The sequence below is a fragment of the Aricia agestis genome, chromosome Z (assembly GCF_905147365.1).
Source record: "Aricia agestis chromosome Z, ilAriAges1.1, whole genome shotgun sequence".
In the NCBI taxonomy this organism is placed as follows: domain Eukaryota; kingdom Metazoa; phylum Arthropoda; class Insecta; order Lepidoptera; family Lycaenidae; genus Aricia; species Aricia agestis.
The window spans coordinates 39,635,089-39,653,336 of NC_056428.1; the positions used below are offsets into that span (position 1 = coordinate 39,635,089).

The window sequence follows — 18,248 nt, forward strand, 5'->3', positions numbered from 1 at the left end:
AAACTATGAACATACAAAAAATATCATAGGTGGTAAGCACATAAATAGGAGAATAAAAACTTCGCCAAAAAAGATCAACCAACCTCTCTATCACATCCAGTCGTAACAATCGTCCTTGAGGCAAAAACAGCAACTCCAAACCTGAAGCAGTTTTGTCCAAACCGTCAATTTGTATAGAGTCATCTAGTAAGAAGTGAAGATCCACTTTAGTCATGTGATTAGCTAAAATACGCGGTCCCGAAGTTCTCAACAACAGCTTAATATTATGCAGCGTCTCCGATTCTAAAGGCTTGTTAAGGGAAGGCAAAATGATTTGCGAGTGGAAATTTTCTAAGTTAATCCTCGACTCGACCGTGTAATCCAAGTTCTCCAATTGCAGCAGCTTCGCTTCTGTCAACTCGTAGTCAAATTGCTGTCGCATTGTAGGCGTACTTGCCATACTGTAGTCAGAATCGATCCTTGACTTGTTTGGATCGCTGTGTGCGGAACTCTGGGTGGAATCACCAGAACCGTTACCAGAATCCGACCCAGAAACATGGTACAGCCTCTGTAACTCTAGGCGTCTATCATCTGTCTTGGGTCCGTCGTATCTAGCAGGCTTTGCAGGCGGACTGGTGGGTAGATTCGCATCCCAGGTGTTCGAATTGGATCCTGATTCGCCAGAAAAGGATTTGGTCTGCTTGTTCGATTGGCTTTGTATTACGCCGTCTGCGCTCGCACTTTTTCCGTGGTTGATATGTTGCGCCATGTCTATGGGTGTTAGGGAATGTGATCGCTGCTTTTTGAAAGGTACGCGTAGCTGCAAGCCAGGTTTCGCGGCGAAATGGCTGTAGAGGCTGTACGGGTTGCCATAGTTTCCTTCACCGTTTGGTGATATCGTTATACTTGCGTCTCCAGAAACAAAATTACTCAAAGGAACCATTCTATTCGCTGGATATTGTATTCTGGCGCCCGAAGCTGCTGAAATAGGCTTCCCAGAGCCAACATAAGATGTAATGAGATCAGCAACTGTGTCGTACGCTTCATCTTCAAACTGGTATTGGTATCGTTCAAAAACCGTTTCAGGGTGGACAACAATCTGAAAAAGTAGTTTATGTACTGTTTTCTGTATATAAAGTGCAGTTTGCGTTAACATATTCGGGTACTGAGACGAAAGCAGTAAAGATGTTATCGATACTTCTTATTTCAACGCGTCACTTACCCTCTGTATAACAAAATGCAGGTGCTGTCCGTTCGACCGACAGCTCAACACAAAATTGTCCGGCTGCGAGGAGGATTCCCGGACGAGAAACTCTCTGTCTTGCTGTAACAGGTTCTCGGCGGAAGTCCGGCTTAGTGCCCCATGGTACCATCCATGGGATATGATCTGATCCGACGGCAGTGACAGCTCCCATTCTAGCAGACCCGACGTTGTCATACTACTCGTCTCCTGAAGAAGATATTAATGTGTATTTCTCAGGGTTTCGACTACAGAGTCTACAAATATTATGTGAATTTTTAAAAAGTGTATGGTGGTCAAAGTCCGCTCAGGCTCAGGAGTTCTGTTCAGACTTTAGTGCCTATGGATTAAGCATATTGGTAGAATTATCCACATATTGGTAGAATATTATGTTTGAGTTATTTGAAATAAAGTCACACTTACTATGTGCGTTTCATTAAATTTAATATCCCTCGATTGATTGATATCGATCATCGATATAAATTTTATTACATTGGGACCTTCAGAAACATAATTTGGTACCAATTACACCCTTTACAACAATATAATTTTCAAAATTAAATAAACGGCGGGATAATAATCAAAGTTGTCCGTTTTGATGTTAAAGACCATGAGAAGTATCAATGATGATTGATGAAATTGATTTGTTGGCATTGCTTTTAGTTGTTTAAATAACGCCGAAATTTCCGAACATCTATATATATAAAACTCTAAGGTTTTTGGTAGCATATACTTGAAATCCTTCAGAAAAAATCACCAAGTATTTGCATATAAATTTTAAGAAGTGCCCTTGATCCCTCATCGGCACAAACGGCAGCAAAGAAATATAAAAAAAAGAACAATATATACGGTCAAATTGAGAAAGCTCTTTATTGGAAGTCGGTTAATAAAACCGACTTCAAAATTGTACATAACTAAGAATTAAAATTCCTTATCTAGAAAACTGCTGAACCGATTTTGATGCAATTTGCAGTATTCCTTAATTTGAACAATACCTAACAAGTTAACAACGAATCACTTAAATCGAACTTGTGTTCCGGACATATTATGCGAACACAAACATGAAAAACATACTTGCATACATACGTACATAATATACACTTTTGAAATTTGGCACATTTTTTCAGACGCTGATATAGACTAATATATCCGAAAACTAGGCAGTTCTGGAAATATTACATACATACGGGTCGAATTGATAACCTTCTTTTTTTGAAGTCGGTTATACAGAATTACCACTTTTAAAAAAACAAAAGAATTTCACTAACGTATCATGAAAATAAGGAAATTCGTTGATATAAAAATAATTATATCGCAAGTGCTTCAAAGGAAAAAGTTAAAAACAAAATCGCATGTTTATTTACAAACCTACAATTAGCGATGATATAATATTACAAGTAAAAAAACTTACCATTTTGAGCTCAGTGTTACGAAATGGCTGCGTGGGAAGGGATGCAATCAATAAAATCCCACCCCATGTTTAGCGCGCGAACTTCAAGGGACAACACCGCGCATGCGCGACCTAACCTAACGGGGGGAGAAACAATACGAAATAATTCCACAATTCAAATGAAATTTACCCGGGAAAATCAGCAGGGGTATGTATCGCATTTGGCCGATTATTATAATAATTGATAATTATAATGATCGGCCAAATGCGAGTCGGACACAGAGTACTTTTTTTATATGAGTCGGACTCGCGCACGAAAGGTTCCGTACCGTTATAGAGCAAAAATAGGCCAAAAATTGTTTTTGTATGATGGGAGCCCCCTAAAATTTTTATTTTATTTTAATTTAATTATAAAAGTGCACATTACATATATTTAGGATTTAGGGCCTTTTTGAAAATTTCAAGTGCCTACACAGGTATGGCTTTTTTTGCTCGTTATCAATAATGGTAATAAATAATTATATACCTAATTTATAGTACGGGAGCCCTAGAACATTTTTTTTTATTACTATCAAGCTAATTTTTGTGAGTAGCTTCATTTTGATAAGAGGAACAACATTTTATCTGCGAAAAATCTTGAAAAAAAAGTGAAATCAACAAAACTTCACTTTTATTCCTATAATAGAGGGCCTGTGATGCTAAACCTCTAATCTGTTCGTCTCCCAAAATATACATTTTCTTCTTGGTAGTAGTTATAGTAAAACTAGTAGAGCCGGGGATGTAGAGTTCGGTCGATGTCATATTTTTGTCCTGGGTGACAAATGATTTTTCTGATGTTCTCCTTGGTGTGATGCATTGTTTAGGACTGATGACTCTGGCGAAACCTTCCAGGGGGGAAGTTGGTACTTTAGGTAAGTATTGGCTTTTGGTTTTGTCATTTGAATATCTTGTTTGGGCAAGGTTCAATGGTGTTAAAAACGGGGGTTTTGTTCTTACATAATTTAACTTTTTAAGAGTTGGTGTTTGACATTTTCGGTAGTTGTAGTTTCTAGTTGGGGTAGCGGTGGGTGTTGTCATAGTTATGCTTCTCAAAAAATCCAATTGTTTATTTTTTCGATATTTTTTTTTTAATTCTGAGCATTCTAAGTTGAGGTTTGTAATTTCTTCTTCTGCGCTGTATTTTTCCAACTCTAGGGTTTCAATTTGATGTTTTAATGCTGTCACCTCTGTTGTTTCCGTTTGGGTTAATTTAGTGTACTAAGATCTATTTCGGATTTTCCTCGTCTAAGTGGCGGTTTTCTAAAAGTGATATTATTGATTTCCATTGTTGAACTTAAATTATAATACTAGCGTCATCTAGTGGTGGTATTATTGTTTAATTTTCTTGCCAATAGATGGCAGTTGTCTTGGTATTAGAAATTGAGTTAGCGCCACCTGGTGGTAAGAGGACGAAAATTGTATATTTGTGCTTCACTTGTCCGTTCACAGTTTATTTTGATTTTATTGTTAAGTACTTAGATAAATGATTGGTCTCGCGCGCGCGCTCGACTAGATACCGCGCTATATTGAAAAAACAGATTTCTGAATGCGGCAAGTGCCGGTGCCTCAATATTGTAGTGTTTGTAAAACAACGCACAAATATTGTTGTGTGCGTAGATAATCGGGTTGCCAGATACGTGACTGGTGCCCAATCAATGGGGAAAAATTAGTTGCTGTGGTCTTGTAATTTATTATTATTGTATAGTAAGTGCTGATTTTTCAATCACCAGATAGACTTTACCATTGGAATAAAGTCCATTCGAAAAGAATGCGATAAAATAACAACGTTGTTTAGGTCAACGAAATATAATGGGTGCAATATTGATGAGAAAACAAGACAAAAACAATGGTAGGAAGTTTAACGAAAGTTAAGAATGAGTCATAAAAAACCGGCCAAGTGCGAGTTGGACTCGCCCATGAAGAGTTCCGCAGCAACAATAAGGTTTATGTTTTATGAAATTAAAAGGTTTTTGATTTATTTTTATGTTTCAGTTGATTTAATGAAAGTTAATTTAAGGTTTACCATTTATGACGTATAAAAAAAACTACTTGCTAGATTTCGTTCAAATCAATTTTCGTTGGTAGTTTTAATAGTAATGTACATTATATATTTTTTCTAGACTTATCATGCCCCTACTTTAGAAATTAGAGGGGGGGGGGGGGGACACAAATTTTACCACTTTGGAAGAGTCTCTCTCGCAAACTATTCAGGTTAGAAAAAAATTATATTTGAAACTTCAATATGATTTTTGAAGACCTATAATTCATAGATACCCCACACGCATAGGTTAGATGAAAAAAAACCTTAAAGTAACAAAAAAAATTTTTTTTCATCTAACCTATGCGTGTGGGGACGCATAGGTTAGATGAAAAAAAATTTTTTTGTTAGTTTAAGGTTTACCATTTATGACGTATAAAAAAAACTACTTGCTAGATTTCGTTCAAATCAATTTTCGTTGGTAGTTTTTATAGTAATGTACATCATATTTTTTTTTAGACTTATCATGCCCCTACTTTAGAAATTAGAGGGGGGGACACACATTTTACCACTTTGGAAGAGTCTTTCTCGCAAACTATTCAGGCCATTTAGCCGAAACTTTTTTGTTTTCGCTTCGTTATATAATCGCCGATCAAAATGTATGGAATTGACATATGACGATTCGAACGTCAATGTCATATTAACGAACGCTTAAGTCAATTCCATACATTTTCATCGGCGATTCTATAACGAAGCGAAAAGGAAAAGATTTTGGCTCACCAAAAAAAATGAAAATGATTAGAAAAAAATTATATAAGAAACCTCAGTATGATTTTTCAAGACCTATCCATATATACCCCACAGGCATAGCTTATATGAATATTTTTTTTTTGTTTCAGTTGTACATAGGTACAACTGAAACAAAAAAATTTTTAATAATTTTTCCATTTTTGTTTCAAAATCTTAATGCGGTTCACAGACTACATCTACTTACCAAGTTTCAATAGTATAGCTCTTATAGTTTCGGAGAAAAGTGGCTGTGACATACGGACGGACGGACGGACAGACAGACAGACAGACAGACAGACAGACAGGCAGACAGACAGACATGACGAATCTATAAGGGTTCCGTTTTTTGCCATTTGGCTACGGAACCCTAAAAAGCAAATGTTAAATTTGTTTTCTCATTTGTTACTGTATTGTGTACATAAAAATATATAAACTGTATTTAAGATTTTTATTATAATATGATACTCATAATTCATATTTATTAATACACATTCATGATCCAGGAACTTTGAAAACTTTTTGTTCCGTTGGCGGGATTCGAACCAGCTACCCTAGCTAGAGATTTCAATGCGCTCATCCACTCAGCCACTATGTATATATAAAAAAAATAAGATATAATAAATAAATAAAAAATCACAATCTCAGAAAAATTTGGGAATTTTTAGTTTATGGCAATTGGCATTTGGCAACACTGAATATCAAGCGATACTCCGATCCGAATTTTTAGGTTTATATTATTTTTCTGTGTTTATGACGATTTACGTAATATTTACTGATGGTATGTGATGCCAGTATCTTTCTTGTTTCTTGTAGTGTTATTATTGCGTAGTCTTATTACGCAAACTGGCGTTTTGCTACGGACGTAACTTAACATTTCGAAAATTATCGACACATCTACCTCACCCGAAGCTTGCGGCGACACTGGCGCGTTACGCCGCATCAGGCGTATGATTTGTTGCCGCATTTTTAAGTACTCCGACGGTATCTAGTCGTAGCGCACGCGCGAGACCAATCATTCATCTAAGGTTAAGTAATAGTTATATTCACTTAAGTTTTTGACTGGATAACACTTTCACTAGTTCATTGTCACTTAAAGAATAGTTTTTTGTTGCACTGTTATAATACTTGATTTTATTATTTTTAAAGGAAATAGTTCGCAGAGACGATGTGAATACTTGTAGTTGATAATGTAATACCCCCCTAGATATTACTTTGTTTATAGTATTTGTTGTTATAACTTATAGCAGCAACAGATATATTTAAATACACAATCTGTAAAAAGGATGACAGGCGGAATGTACCCACCGACCAATAACAACCAGACAATTTTTATTTTAACGAACAGACAATGCACAAGTGGTGACATCAGCAAAATAAGGACAGATTATGATTGTGTTGGATAAGATATTATCTCACAACAAAGAAGACAGTAGAAACAACGACCGGAGGAGGATATAGTACCCATGACTCACTCTCATATTTTACTAATGGAGAACATAATTTTAAAAATCAATCACCAAGCAGCAGCCGGCTGCCGCATAACAATTGAAAATCTGTGATACCCACAATGCAGGTGTTAATAAGGAAACACCAATTTCTGCTCTCCGTTTACCTAGTATGCATGCCAACTACTTTGCATATATTATGAACTATCCAGTATCCACCAGATGTTATCTTAGTTCATCATAATTTAACACATTTATGCCACTAACCCTTCCTTTAGTATAAAGACCACATTCCCTCGTGACATTAACATAATAAATTACAGATATATTGGGCAGAAAATACAGTATAAATCAAGTTTACAATACTGCACTAATGACCATAATGCTTCAACTCCCAAGCTGTCAAATTCGACCACGAAAACAATAGATTTCCAGGAATCCAAGATCGAGGGAAATATTAACTCTTGTATCTCGCTCCTTTGTAATGATATTAGATGCAAAGACAGTCAGTTAAATTTGATATAAACATTACCCAATGTTCATCAAGTGTACAAAGCGAACTTACTCGGAACTGACGAGGGGGCACTAATTTCTTCTAACTTAATCAACTTTAAACCATTGGAACTAATAACTTCGAAAGTTCATTTTGAAATGTAATAAATTGTACTTAAGTACATGAATTATGATTTTTAATTAAAAGTAAAAATTAAGTTTTACCTTATAATGTGTAGTTTTTTGGCCATTGTTTTTCTTGCACTATGGACATTTTTCTAATGAAACATGCCTGCACCTTAGAACGTTCAAGCACGACCATCTGTAGATAGAGACATTATGCAAGTATTCATATATAATTGAAATGAAATAAGCCAATAAATTCTAGTATAAAGTGTTTATTTATGTGAAAGATTCATTTTGTAACAACACTTACGACATATTTCTCTCCTTTAGGACCAGTATCCCTATGTAGTTTGTGTTTAGGACTGAGATTTTACATATTATTTTTGTGCCAGTTTCATAAACAAGTTTCTATTGTTATTTATAATAAAAAATAGTTACATTTAATATTTAGATATAAAAAAGAGGCCATTGTTTGTTTGAGTATGTTCCTAAATTTTAAACAGTATATTGACAAGTGCCGTGTTACGACGCTACAGCCATTCAGCCAATCATAATTCATATCTCGTCAAATTGCTTTGTTCTGACTGAGTTTCGGAATACACTCTTATGCTAAGTACTCACATCAATGAATAAGGAAACAAGCAAACAATAAGGAACAGATGGAGCGACATAACTACAAAAAAGTGTGGCCGGCGCCATATTGCCTAGAACTAAACATGGCGGTCTATAGTGAAGGGACACTCGGTTGATATTTGTCGAGGATATCGATAAGTAAGATGTTATAAGTGAGCTATTAATTAAGGTTAAAATATTTTAAATAAATGATCAGATTCTTCAACTTATATTTTTTAAATTCGATAAAAAAGTACATCACTAAACGTCAAATCTACTAATTTCTATGTTCATTAAATATCGAAAATCAAGCCATGTTATATTCTATTCTATCACAAATCTTATTTATTGTCTAATTATTAACTAAATTAGCACATACGAAGTCAGCCATTAACAAAAAAATATTAAAAATATAAACGTACCGATCCAAGGACAAACTTTTTTAAATTTCTTCACTTTTTTAACGGACTATAAATTAATTAAAAAAAAAAGCAAATTGGTCGAAAAATTTGACCGATATATCGATATTTTTTTCGCGATATATCGAGACTGATATTGATACTTTTTCAAATATCGATGTATCGATATATCGATATTTTCTTTCAATTTCGACATCCCTATAATTCGACACTTTGACAGTTTATGTACCTCGGAGAACCGGAACATAAAATAGCGGACCGGCCATAGTATTTTGATTTGGTAGAGACCATTATGCCGCGTCCACTTATAAAAGTCAATGACTCACATACGGTTTTGCTCGGACGACTCGAAGGAAATGACTTAAAATGCTAAGTGCTCACATACGGTTTTGCTCGATAGTTTAACTCGAAATCGAGCAAAAACCACTGTGTGGACCGCAAAACTCACAGCTCAAAGGCTCGCATCGAGCCGGTTTGAAGGCTCGAATCGATTCGGCTTGACAAATTTTTTGACACAATTATAGTTTTTATTATTCGTAGCTAATTTCCTTCGAACTGTAGTAAAACTATCGAGCAACGCTGAATATGTGGACGAAAGCCCGAGCCGCGGTTTTTACTCTACGTGATTGCTCGATCGAGCAAAACCGTAAGTGAGTACTTACACATATACGGTTTTGCTCGATAGTTTTACTCCAAATCGAGCAATAACCACCGTGTGGACCGCCAAAACTGACAGCTCTAAGGCTCGCTTCGAGCCGGCTCGATGGAATTAAATATATGTCAAATATGTCATTTCCTTCGATTTGGAGTAAAACTATCGAGCAAAACCGTATAATGTATATGAGTACTTAGCATTTGACATATTTAATTAGATAGCTAGTTTGGAGACTACGAGGGTATAAAACTACCGGAATATGCACTATCAACGAAAAATTGCCAAAATATGCACTATCGCCTAAAAAGTGCCATTATATGCATTTGCATATGCAAGTATGCAAATGCATATAATCCGAAGTCTACTCATCACTCATGTCAACGTTAACTTGATTAATTTAAATTAATTTTTACTTATTTTAATTATACTGACGAAAACTTTTTTTATAGGATACTAATAACTTTTTTTTTATTTTATCATACAACATGTGTATGACCTTGGTATGACCAGTCTGTCAAGAAAGTAAAGAAATTAAAAAGTGGCAACATCGTAGTGTATATATTATGTCCCTTTTTTCATAAATTGATTTGAAAGGGATGACACTACGTAGGAATTAGAAAGTGGCAACATGCCATTTTTTAATTTCTTCACTTTTTTGACAGACACATGAAGTGTCTGCCTTTGAGAAATTAAAAAAAAAGTATAAATCATAAATGAAGTATGAACAAAGTGATTTTCTTGCGTACCTTTTGCTTTTATTGTAATCTAAAAATTGTGTAAAAAGTTATAAATGTGGTAACAAATCAACTTATGTTTATAGTATAAACATTAAAGAATGCTATAGTTATCTCTTGGTGTAACAAAGTCAGTTCATCCTGACCACAAATCAGCAATCTCCGACTTTTTTTTAATGTACCCTTTCATAACATATTTGTGTTAAACGTTAGCGGAAAAAAACGATAAATTGTGCAAAATCTATCGCAATAACTACCACTATGCGTATTGTGCAGTAATTCGCAAAAAAATCGAAAAGAACTGAACTTTAACCTTTTACAGTCAAAAGTAAAGCAATGGCCTAAAGCATCATTCTTCGTTGTTTTTGCCATTTGGGCGTGTTCTTGTTCTAAAATGGGTTTACTAATTTCGAAGATTTGGAGTCTGTTTGGTAATGAAGGTAAGCATATTCTACATTGATAAGATAATAACATCAAATCTACAATTACATGTACATTAATCTCATGACCGAATTTCTTATCTATAATTGACGTCGGTACTGCTACTGAATATAATCAAAGAATATAAACAGCTGATTAATTCTCCTTACAATGATTTGTGTACAGTATATTAATTGTTTTCTTACTAATTACCTTGCCCTTTATGATTACAATCTAAAACAATGAATGAATTAAATATTATTTATTGTCCACACATAAAATATACAAAAGGAATACAAAAATAAACAAAAAAACTACAAATATGCGAGATCGTATATATACCTTCATTGAATATTATATTACATGTTTATTAAAATTGTCTGTACACTTAAATTTATAATTTAAAAAAAATGTTGTAGAACACAAACTGGTCCTTGTGGGCTTGGACAATGCGGGGAAGACGACAATACTGTATCAGTTGCTGCTGGGGGAGGCCGTCCACACCAGACCGACTATTGGTTCAAATGTTGAAGAGGTTGTCTGGAGGAATTTAAGATTTGTTATGTGGGATCTCGGAGGCCAACAGAGCTTGAGATCAGCTTGGAATACTTATTACACAAACAGCGAGGTAAATTATGTATATTTTATTTAATGATATTTTAATATTGAACAATAATGAATGCATCTTGCCATAATTGTTAGATGTAAGCACATTAATTGCGTGTGTATTATGTATGGCTGATTCAAAATTAAAATCAAATTCAAACCTTGGACTCTCAGTTGTTCTGCCAAGGATCTGTAAGGCTTACAACTGTCTCTCCAAAAGTGAAAACTTGGATATTGGTCTAAAATTAGTTCAGTATAAAAAACAGATAAATAGTGTATTTAAAATTTAAAATCTAAAATATTTTTCTGCTATGTCTATTTACCTTGAAATTTTAACTATTCTATTTTGTTGTATTGTATTGTTTGATTCTTCCTATGTAATGTTATTTTTATAGTCATATTACTTTATTATAGAATTTTGTTGTTAATTTTTATTGGTGCAAGTAGTGTTTGTCTGTAAGAAGTTGTAACACTGATTGGTAATTAATTAAGTGTATCCTATACTTTATTATAAGTGTTAGCAATTGTTGACAAACCATTTAAAATAAATAAATAAATAAAATGAACCTGAAAAACATATATGTATTGATTTTTTCATATTTAGGAAGCGGTTGATGGAAAAGGTTTTAAAACTTCAGAATGTATAAATTAAAATTAAATAGTAAAAGTATTTTGATATGTTGTTGCAACTTTATTAATTTCTGGCCAAAATTTCCTTGTTCCTCTTGCAGTGGTGGTCATAAAGTTTATAACATATATATAACTACCATATTATAATTTGTAGGTTATATGCAATGCTAAGGAGGAAACAATACATTTATTTGTTAATGCTCTGCAAATGTTTTATAATGTGTCTGTAAAATTCTGCTGCTTCCAATGTTTTATCTAATATCTGGAGAAGACCAAGCTTTGCTGGCGTTTTAGTTGCGTGGAAAATATAATAAATTAAGAAAAAAATAAAACAAAAAAATGAAACATTGACTGAGATTTAAACTCAAATATACCTTCAGACAGAAGTGGACTTGCTTCAGCGAGATAGCTTTTATTAAAATTTCTTCAAATTGCGCTTTTTCCATGAGTAGCATAAGTAGTAGTTCATGGAATTAAGAATTCATATTAAAGTATACCGTAACATTATTGTTATTGCTATTAAAAATACTTATAAAATGATTATTTACAATGTATCAATGCAATTGTTTCTATAACATCCAGCTCAAAACTAATTGAGTATTAACAATAGAGACAACCTCTGTGACTCAACTGGTTGAGTGTGTGGCAGCTCAAGCCGGAGGTCGCGGGTTCGAATCCCGCCGACGGAACAAAAAGTTTTCAATGTGACCCCAGTCTGGATGAGTATTAAATATGTGTATGATATAATAAAAATCTTAAATATATGTATAGTATAAAAGTATTAAATATATTTCCGTTGTCTGGTACCTGTAACACAAGTCCTTCAGGTACTTACCACAAGGCCAGACTGACGTGAAGCGTCCATAGATATTATTATTATTATTAATAGAACAAACAATAATGCTAGCCTATTTGTTCTTAATCACAAACAATTAGATGTTATTATAACATTTAACAAGGTTGTTATTTTAAATTATGCTAAAAAATATAATTAACTATATGTTGCCTGCGACTTCAAGCGCGTCACTGAAAACTGTACATTTTGCCAATGTAATTGCAAGGCTCCATTGTTCTGATATGTCTTTGTCTCAGCCACGCACCATATTAAAACTGCAATTGTTATTCTCATTATATAATTTAATGGAATTACTAATTAGAAAAAATCTTTAAGCTCCTTGCTAATACTTAACTAGCTGTGCCCCGTAGTGTTACCCGCAGTTTATTAGGGAAAATAAATTGTGATATTTTCCTACGGCAAAAGGTAGCCTATGTGTTAATCCAGAGTCCAGGGTATAGACTAATTGCATACCAAATTTTATTAAAATCGCTCCAGCCGTTTAGCCGTGAAGAAGTAACAAACATACAAACTCACAAACTTACGCCTTTATTAAATATCAGTATGAGATATATTTATACAATATGTATATTGTACAGTGCTTTGTCCTTGTCAGATATGTTACAAAAGTGTTTCAACAGACAAAGAGAGGACATTGTATGACTATAACATAATTTGTATTACATAGTGGGCATCAGTTCGATAATTAACTTTAATTTCTATAGAAACCTGATTGTTCACTTGTTTTATATACTAACATTAAATTATGTAATTCCAGTTTGTGATAATGGTAATTGACTCGACTGATCGTCAGAGGTTGGTCATCAGTCGTGAGGAACTGCATCGGATGCTGTCACACGAGGAGCTCAGCAAAGCATGCTTACTGGTGTTTGCTAATAAACAGGTACATATAATATTATGTAGTTACTTTCTTAAAGTCCGTTTCAGTAATCTTATCGGAATCGGCTACAACGATTTTCATGAAATTTAGTATATAGGGGGTTTCGGGGGCGATAAATCGATCCAGCTAGGAATCATTTTCAGAAAATGTAATTTTATTCGTGTTTTATCGAATACCAAGCTAAGCTCGGTCAAATAGCTAGTTAAAATAAAAGGTTTCTTGTCTAGTTAATGTAATATAATTTTTTAACACCTAACATTCTTTCGGCTACTAAGTTTCGATTACTAAAACCTAAAATAGGTTTTTGAGGGAGGGGGATTAGGTTTTTTTCGTTACGGAATTTCTTGAATCGGTCGTCGCGCTCAAATCTCGCGATAAAAGCTATGCAATAGTTTAATTTTTCTTATTCTTGTTTTTTTTTTGTGCTCAATAATATGCAGCCATAAAATAAGCGACATCATAATATTGCTGATACATTTTTATTTTACAAATGTATGCCATCATATTCACAAAAACTGCATGTGGCAGAAACGTAGGTACGTCGAGTATGAAATATTTATATTATGACGCACAATCTTAGCATATGGACTCAATAATCATACGTTTACCTAAATACATAATGACGTTCAAGTATTTAACATTATGAATCCAATTTATGTAACTACGCACGTAATAAATGCCTTTAAATGGCAGTACAGTTACCTAATTGTATGTAGGCCAACCAGGTCATGTACAGTCGAAGACTGATCTTAATCGACTTTAATGGTCGGTAATAAGATAAAAAAGTTTGTTTTTACATAAATACATAAGTACTTCAATAATTGGTTATAATATCAATAACTTTTAATTCATATAAACGACTATTTGTAATATTGGTTGTAAAATTATAAGATAAGAACCATGCACGAATGTGAATCTCACAGAAAACCGGCGTGAAACAGCGCTTGCGCTGTGTTTCGCCGAGTGAGTGAGTTTACCGGAGGCCGAATCCCCTACCCTATTCCCTTCCCTTCCCATCCCTACCCTCCCCTATTTCCCTCTTAAAAGGCCGGCAACGCATCTGCAGCTCTTCTGATGCTGCGAGTGTCCATGGGCGACGGAAGTTGCTTGCCATCAGGTGGCCCGTTTGCTCGTTTGCCCCCTTATTTCATAAAAAAAAGAACGTACGAAACCAAGGCCTAAAAGAAAACCGGCGTGAAAAAACGCTTATACTGTGTTATGTCGACTGAGGTTAAACCGGAGCCATAATAGTGCAATTTTAGGGTCAATTTACACTAGCGCAGAGTCGAAGCGCATCGAAGCGAATTACCAAAAACTGAACATAACAAATTCGACCTTTACTCCAGAGTGTAAATTACTCCTGCAAGACCAATCAGCTTTTTCCGCTAACGTGTGGCGTATGACACGGGAGCCGTGTCAATAAAAAAAGATTGTATCTCCCTCAAATTACACTTTAGAAGGTTCTTCTCTGAACAAAACCATCTTAATTTTCCACGTAAAACAAGCGCATAGGCTTCGTTTCTGATTATTCTGTGAATTGAAAAAAAGTAGGGACTGTCACCCTTTTTTAAGCTTCATTCATTGCGGATGATACGGCAGCCATGTCATATATTTTTTTAACGTGTGGCATATGTATATACAGATATATACACGAGAGTCGTGCTATCTATAATAATAATATATGCGAAAGTATGTCTGTCTGTCCGTCTGTCTGTTACCTCTTCACGTTGTGCGTCGTGTATCAGTGTATAATATTGTACTATTCTTGGTAGTATTAACAGCTGTATCAATATATGCCGCGACGGTAAATATTAGCTAATGATAAAACACATGGTGTGACGTCAGCGAAATATGTTAGTAGGTGCCAGAACATAAAATTACAGGGTGTAACAAAACTAAGTGATAATACTTTAGGGTGTGTATGTGTTCCTCGTACAGAGTTCACTGTGAAAGTAGCAGCGCTGAAAGACCAAAATTTTTTTTCACTTTTATATGGCTAAGCGCTCCAGCGTCACGAGTTTCCCCATACAAAAGTGAAAAAAAATTGGTCTTTCAGCGCTGCTACGTTCACAGTAAACTCTCTACGAGGAATACGTACACATCCTAAAGTATTATCACTTAGTTTTGTTACATCCTGTATATCCAAGACCCAAGTATGGTAGTATAAGTTAAAACCTAGAAAGTAGAAGGCCTAATTATTCCAAGTCGCAACCGCAAACCAAAAAAAAAATCCGGACCCCCCTCCCATTACTATCGACAATATATTATGTATCCACCAATTTTCATCGGCGAGATACATTTTTTTTCTATTTAAAATATAATAACAATTATTGTACGGTGGAGCGTGACCGTAGGCAGAGTAGGTATTTAGGCTGCTGCAGAACCCTTCATGGGCGAGTCCAACTCGCACTTGGCCGCTTTTTAAAGTTAGCACTACCAGCGCCCTGGACGAGATTTCTTCGGCGCCCAGGGTGCTGATAGTGCTGAAAAATTTACCGCTCCTTTTTTGCCTTCAGTGCCCCTTTTTATCCGGCGCCCTGGACGGTTCCAGCGTCGCCCCCCCACCCTCCCCTAACGCCGCTACTGCGACTCAAATCAATGTGTTTTGTATTTCAGGACGTGAAAGGATCAATGACGGCTGCGGAGATATCTGAGCAGCTCGACCTGACGTCTATAAAGCAACACCCGTGGCACATTCAGGGCTGCTGCGCGCTCACTGGCGAAGGGTAATGCAGCCCCTAAACTTAAAATAATATTGAACAATTTATTTGACAATAAGATTGAGGCGCGCGATGTTCAATATTAACCCTATACGGCCAATAACATTGCACAATACGTAATATTGGCTAAGCTACATTCAGGGCCACATTAACCCAATCTAAAACATTAGATTTTATACAGGTGTAAAAAAAACTAAGTGATAATACTTTAGGATGTGTATGTGTTCCTTGTAGAGAGTTTACTTTGAAAGTAACAGTAGTGCTGATAGACCAATTTTTTTTTTCACTTTTGTATGGGGGCGCTTTGACGCTGGGGCGCAGACAAAAGTGAAAAAAAAATTTGGTCTTTCGGCGCTGCTACTTACACAGAGAACTCTCTACAAAGATCACATACTCACCCTAAAATATGTATTAACTATTTATTATTATCATTTATCTCTTAGTTTTGTTACATCCTATATAGATTTTATAACAATAAGGGAGATCTCTGCGGCGCCCATACAGTCGGTAGTGCGCGGCCATGCCGACTGTGTGGGCGCCGCAGACTCGATCGCACAAAAAGTCTGTCGTCTGCGATCAAAAGATGCAAAAGTATGTATGTCTGTCTGTTACTTCTTCACTCTTGACGTCTGAGCCGATTTACATGAAGTTAGACTTAGGATACAAAGGATAGTGTTTGTTGCGGAAAATGTACGGTTTCCGCGCGATAGACGGTTTTTGGCACAACGAATTGCAGGCCTCATTTACAATTCTAGAAAATATTTTCGCTTTGTGCCACTGTCTATAAAGTGGCTTTTCCGACGTATCGGAAAATAATGGCATTAGCACTTGCGTATGGTAAACATTTAAATTGTTTATTGACTTCTACTAATTTTTGTAGAAAAACTGGACTGAACTGTCCTACTCCTATGAGTCTAATCTCTTCGAAGCATATTTTGTATGTGGAAAATTTATTTCTAACGCTTAGTGTAAAGCCATTATTATCCTTAATTGATGCACGCTATGGACAGTTAAGATAGGTCAATGTAGGAATTATATTATATCTAGGTGCTACATATAATATAATATAGCTGGGAACACACTATAGTTTATTAATTTATTTTGATTAATGTTCTCACAACTATCTAAATATTATTCTTAGTGTATCTCTAACTAATAACTATTAAATTATTCCAGGTTGCACATGGGACTCGAGTGGATAGCGAGCAGAATCAAAAAGAAATGACCGCTCAGTGACAAGATTTTTGATTTTCTAGACTAAGTTGTTATTAACATTTTTTTGGTTAGTGAATATTATCCGATGGGTACTTACCGAATTATTTGCATTAATGTACTTGCTCCTTCTAATACGTAACTAATAAACTTCAGTGTCTAAACATACTATGCCGAAGTTCCGCGGCGGAAATTCCGCATGATTACGTCAGCAATGTCAAACGCGTACAAATACAACGCGACGGAATTTCGGCATGGTGTCATCGGTAATTTAAAATACATTGCAGGCGGAATCAAGCCGAACTTCCGCCGCGGAAATTCAGCATAGTGTGTTTAGACACTAAAGGTGGCTTTCGGATATTTGCCGCGAGCGACCGCGACCGACAAAAACTCAAACAAAATGCCACTATGACTGCTACGTTTAATTTTCTACCGACATTGGCCTAGCGACCCATGCCGCCACTGCGCGCTGCTTTGTAGTGGCGTAGAGTAAAATAAAACGTTACACAGTAACGTTTTATTTAAAAGAGTTCAAACCTTTTTGTATGGAGCGTGGCATACCTAATAAGTTTCAAGTACTTAAAATGTCGTATTTTGGTGTACACCTATAAAACATACGCCAATCGACAGAAAATATAACAAACAACAAAATATACTCTTTGACAAAATGTCGTAAATATTATACTTTTTTAAATATTTCAGGTTGTATCTTAAATGTATCTAAAATGTTATTTATTTTACATTTTCAAACTCTCAGAAAGTATATTATTTACGACATTTTGTCAAAGAGTATTTTGTTGTTTGTAAACATCTTTTCTTTCGATTGCCGTATGTTTCATTGGTGTACACCTAAATACGACAGGTATGCCAATAAGGTTGGTTGTTCTTTTTGTCTGTCGCGGTCGGAATATCAGTTATCGGAATGGTACCTTAACTCGGCTAAAATAAGAAATGTCATAATTTTATTTCTTTATTTTCGACTAAAAATTAAACAGTACAATTTCTAGTTTGATATTATGACTGAGT

At 35.1% G+C, this 18,248-nt stretch overlaps 2 protein-coding genes across 4 annotated transcripts in view; one reads left to right on the plus strand and one right to left on the minus strand.

Annotated features, from left to right (window-relative positions):
* The window catches only part of LOC121739299 (breast cancer anti-estrogen resistance protein 3 homolog), a 36,043-nt gene extending 28,128 nt beyond the window's left edge, over nt 1-7,915 (minus strand). The window contains exons 1-5 of one of the 3 annotated variants that reach the window (XM_042131675.1): nt 7,789-7,915; nt 7,578-7,674; nt 2,631-2,746; nt 1,202-1,429; nt 84-1,078 (exon numbers count right to left, since the gene is read on the minus strand). In XM_042131675.1, the coding sequence (XP_041987609.1) occupies nt 84-1,078; nt 1,202-1,429; nt 2,631-2,633 (1,226 nt within the window). In that variant the 5' untranslated portion in view covers nt 2,634-2,746; nt 7,578-7,674; nt 7,789-7,915. Of the gene's footprint in view, nt 1-83; nt 1,079-1,201; nt 1,430-2,630; nt 2,816-7,577; nt 7,675-7,788 lie in introns of those variants that run through there. The other 2 variants (XM_042131677.1, XM_042131676.1) reach the window with 2 other exon arrangements.
* A 1,969-nt stretch (nt 7,916-9,884) lies between these two features.
* Nucleotides 9,885-17,439, plus strand: LOC121739302 (ADP-ribosylation factor-like protein 5B). The gene is made up of 5 exons (XM_042131681.1): nt 9,885-10,338; nt 10,738-10,946; nt 13,168-13,293; nt 15,907-16,016; nt 17,187-17,439. The coding sequence occupies exons 1-5, from the start codon at nt 10,293-10,295 to the stop codon at nt 17,233-17,235; spliced, it is 540 nt and encodes a 179-aa protein (XP_041987615.1). The 5' UTR covers nt 9,885-10,292; the 3' UTR covers nt 17,236-17,439.
* Nucleotides 17,440-18,248: the final 809 nt, after the last annotated feature.

Bases quoted from the DNA above. Each gene is read 5' to 3' on its own strand.
- LOC121739302 (XM_042131681.1), top strand. From the start codon at position 10,293: ATGGGTTTACTAATTTCGAAGATTTGGAGTCTGTTTGGTAATGAAG. The intron at 10,947-13,167 runs GTAAATTATGTA...ATGTAATTCCAG, and splicing joins CTTATTACACAAACAGCGAG to TTTGTGATAATGGTAATTGA. The intron at 13,294-15,906 runs GTACATATAATA...TTTGTATTTCAG, and splicing joins TGGTGTTTGCTAATAAACAG to GACGTGAAAGGATCAATGAC.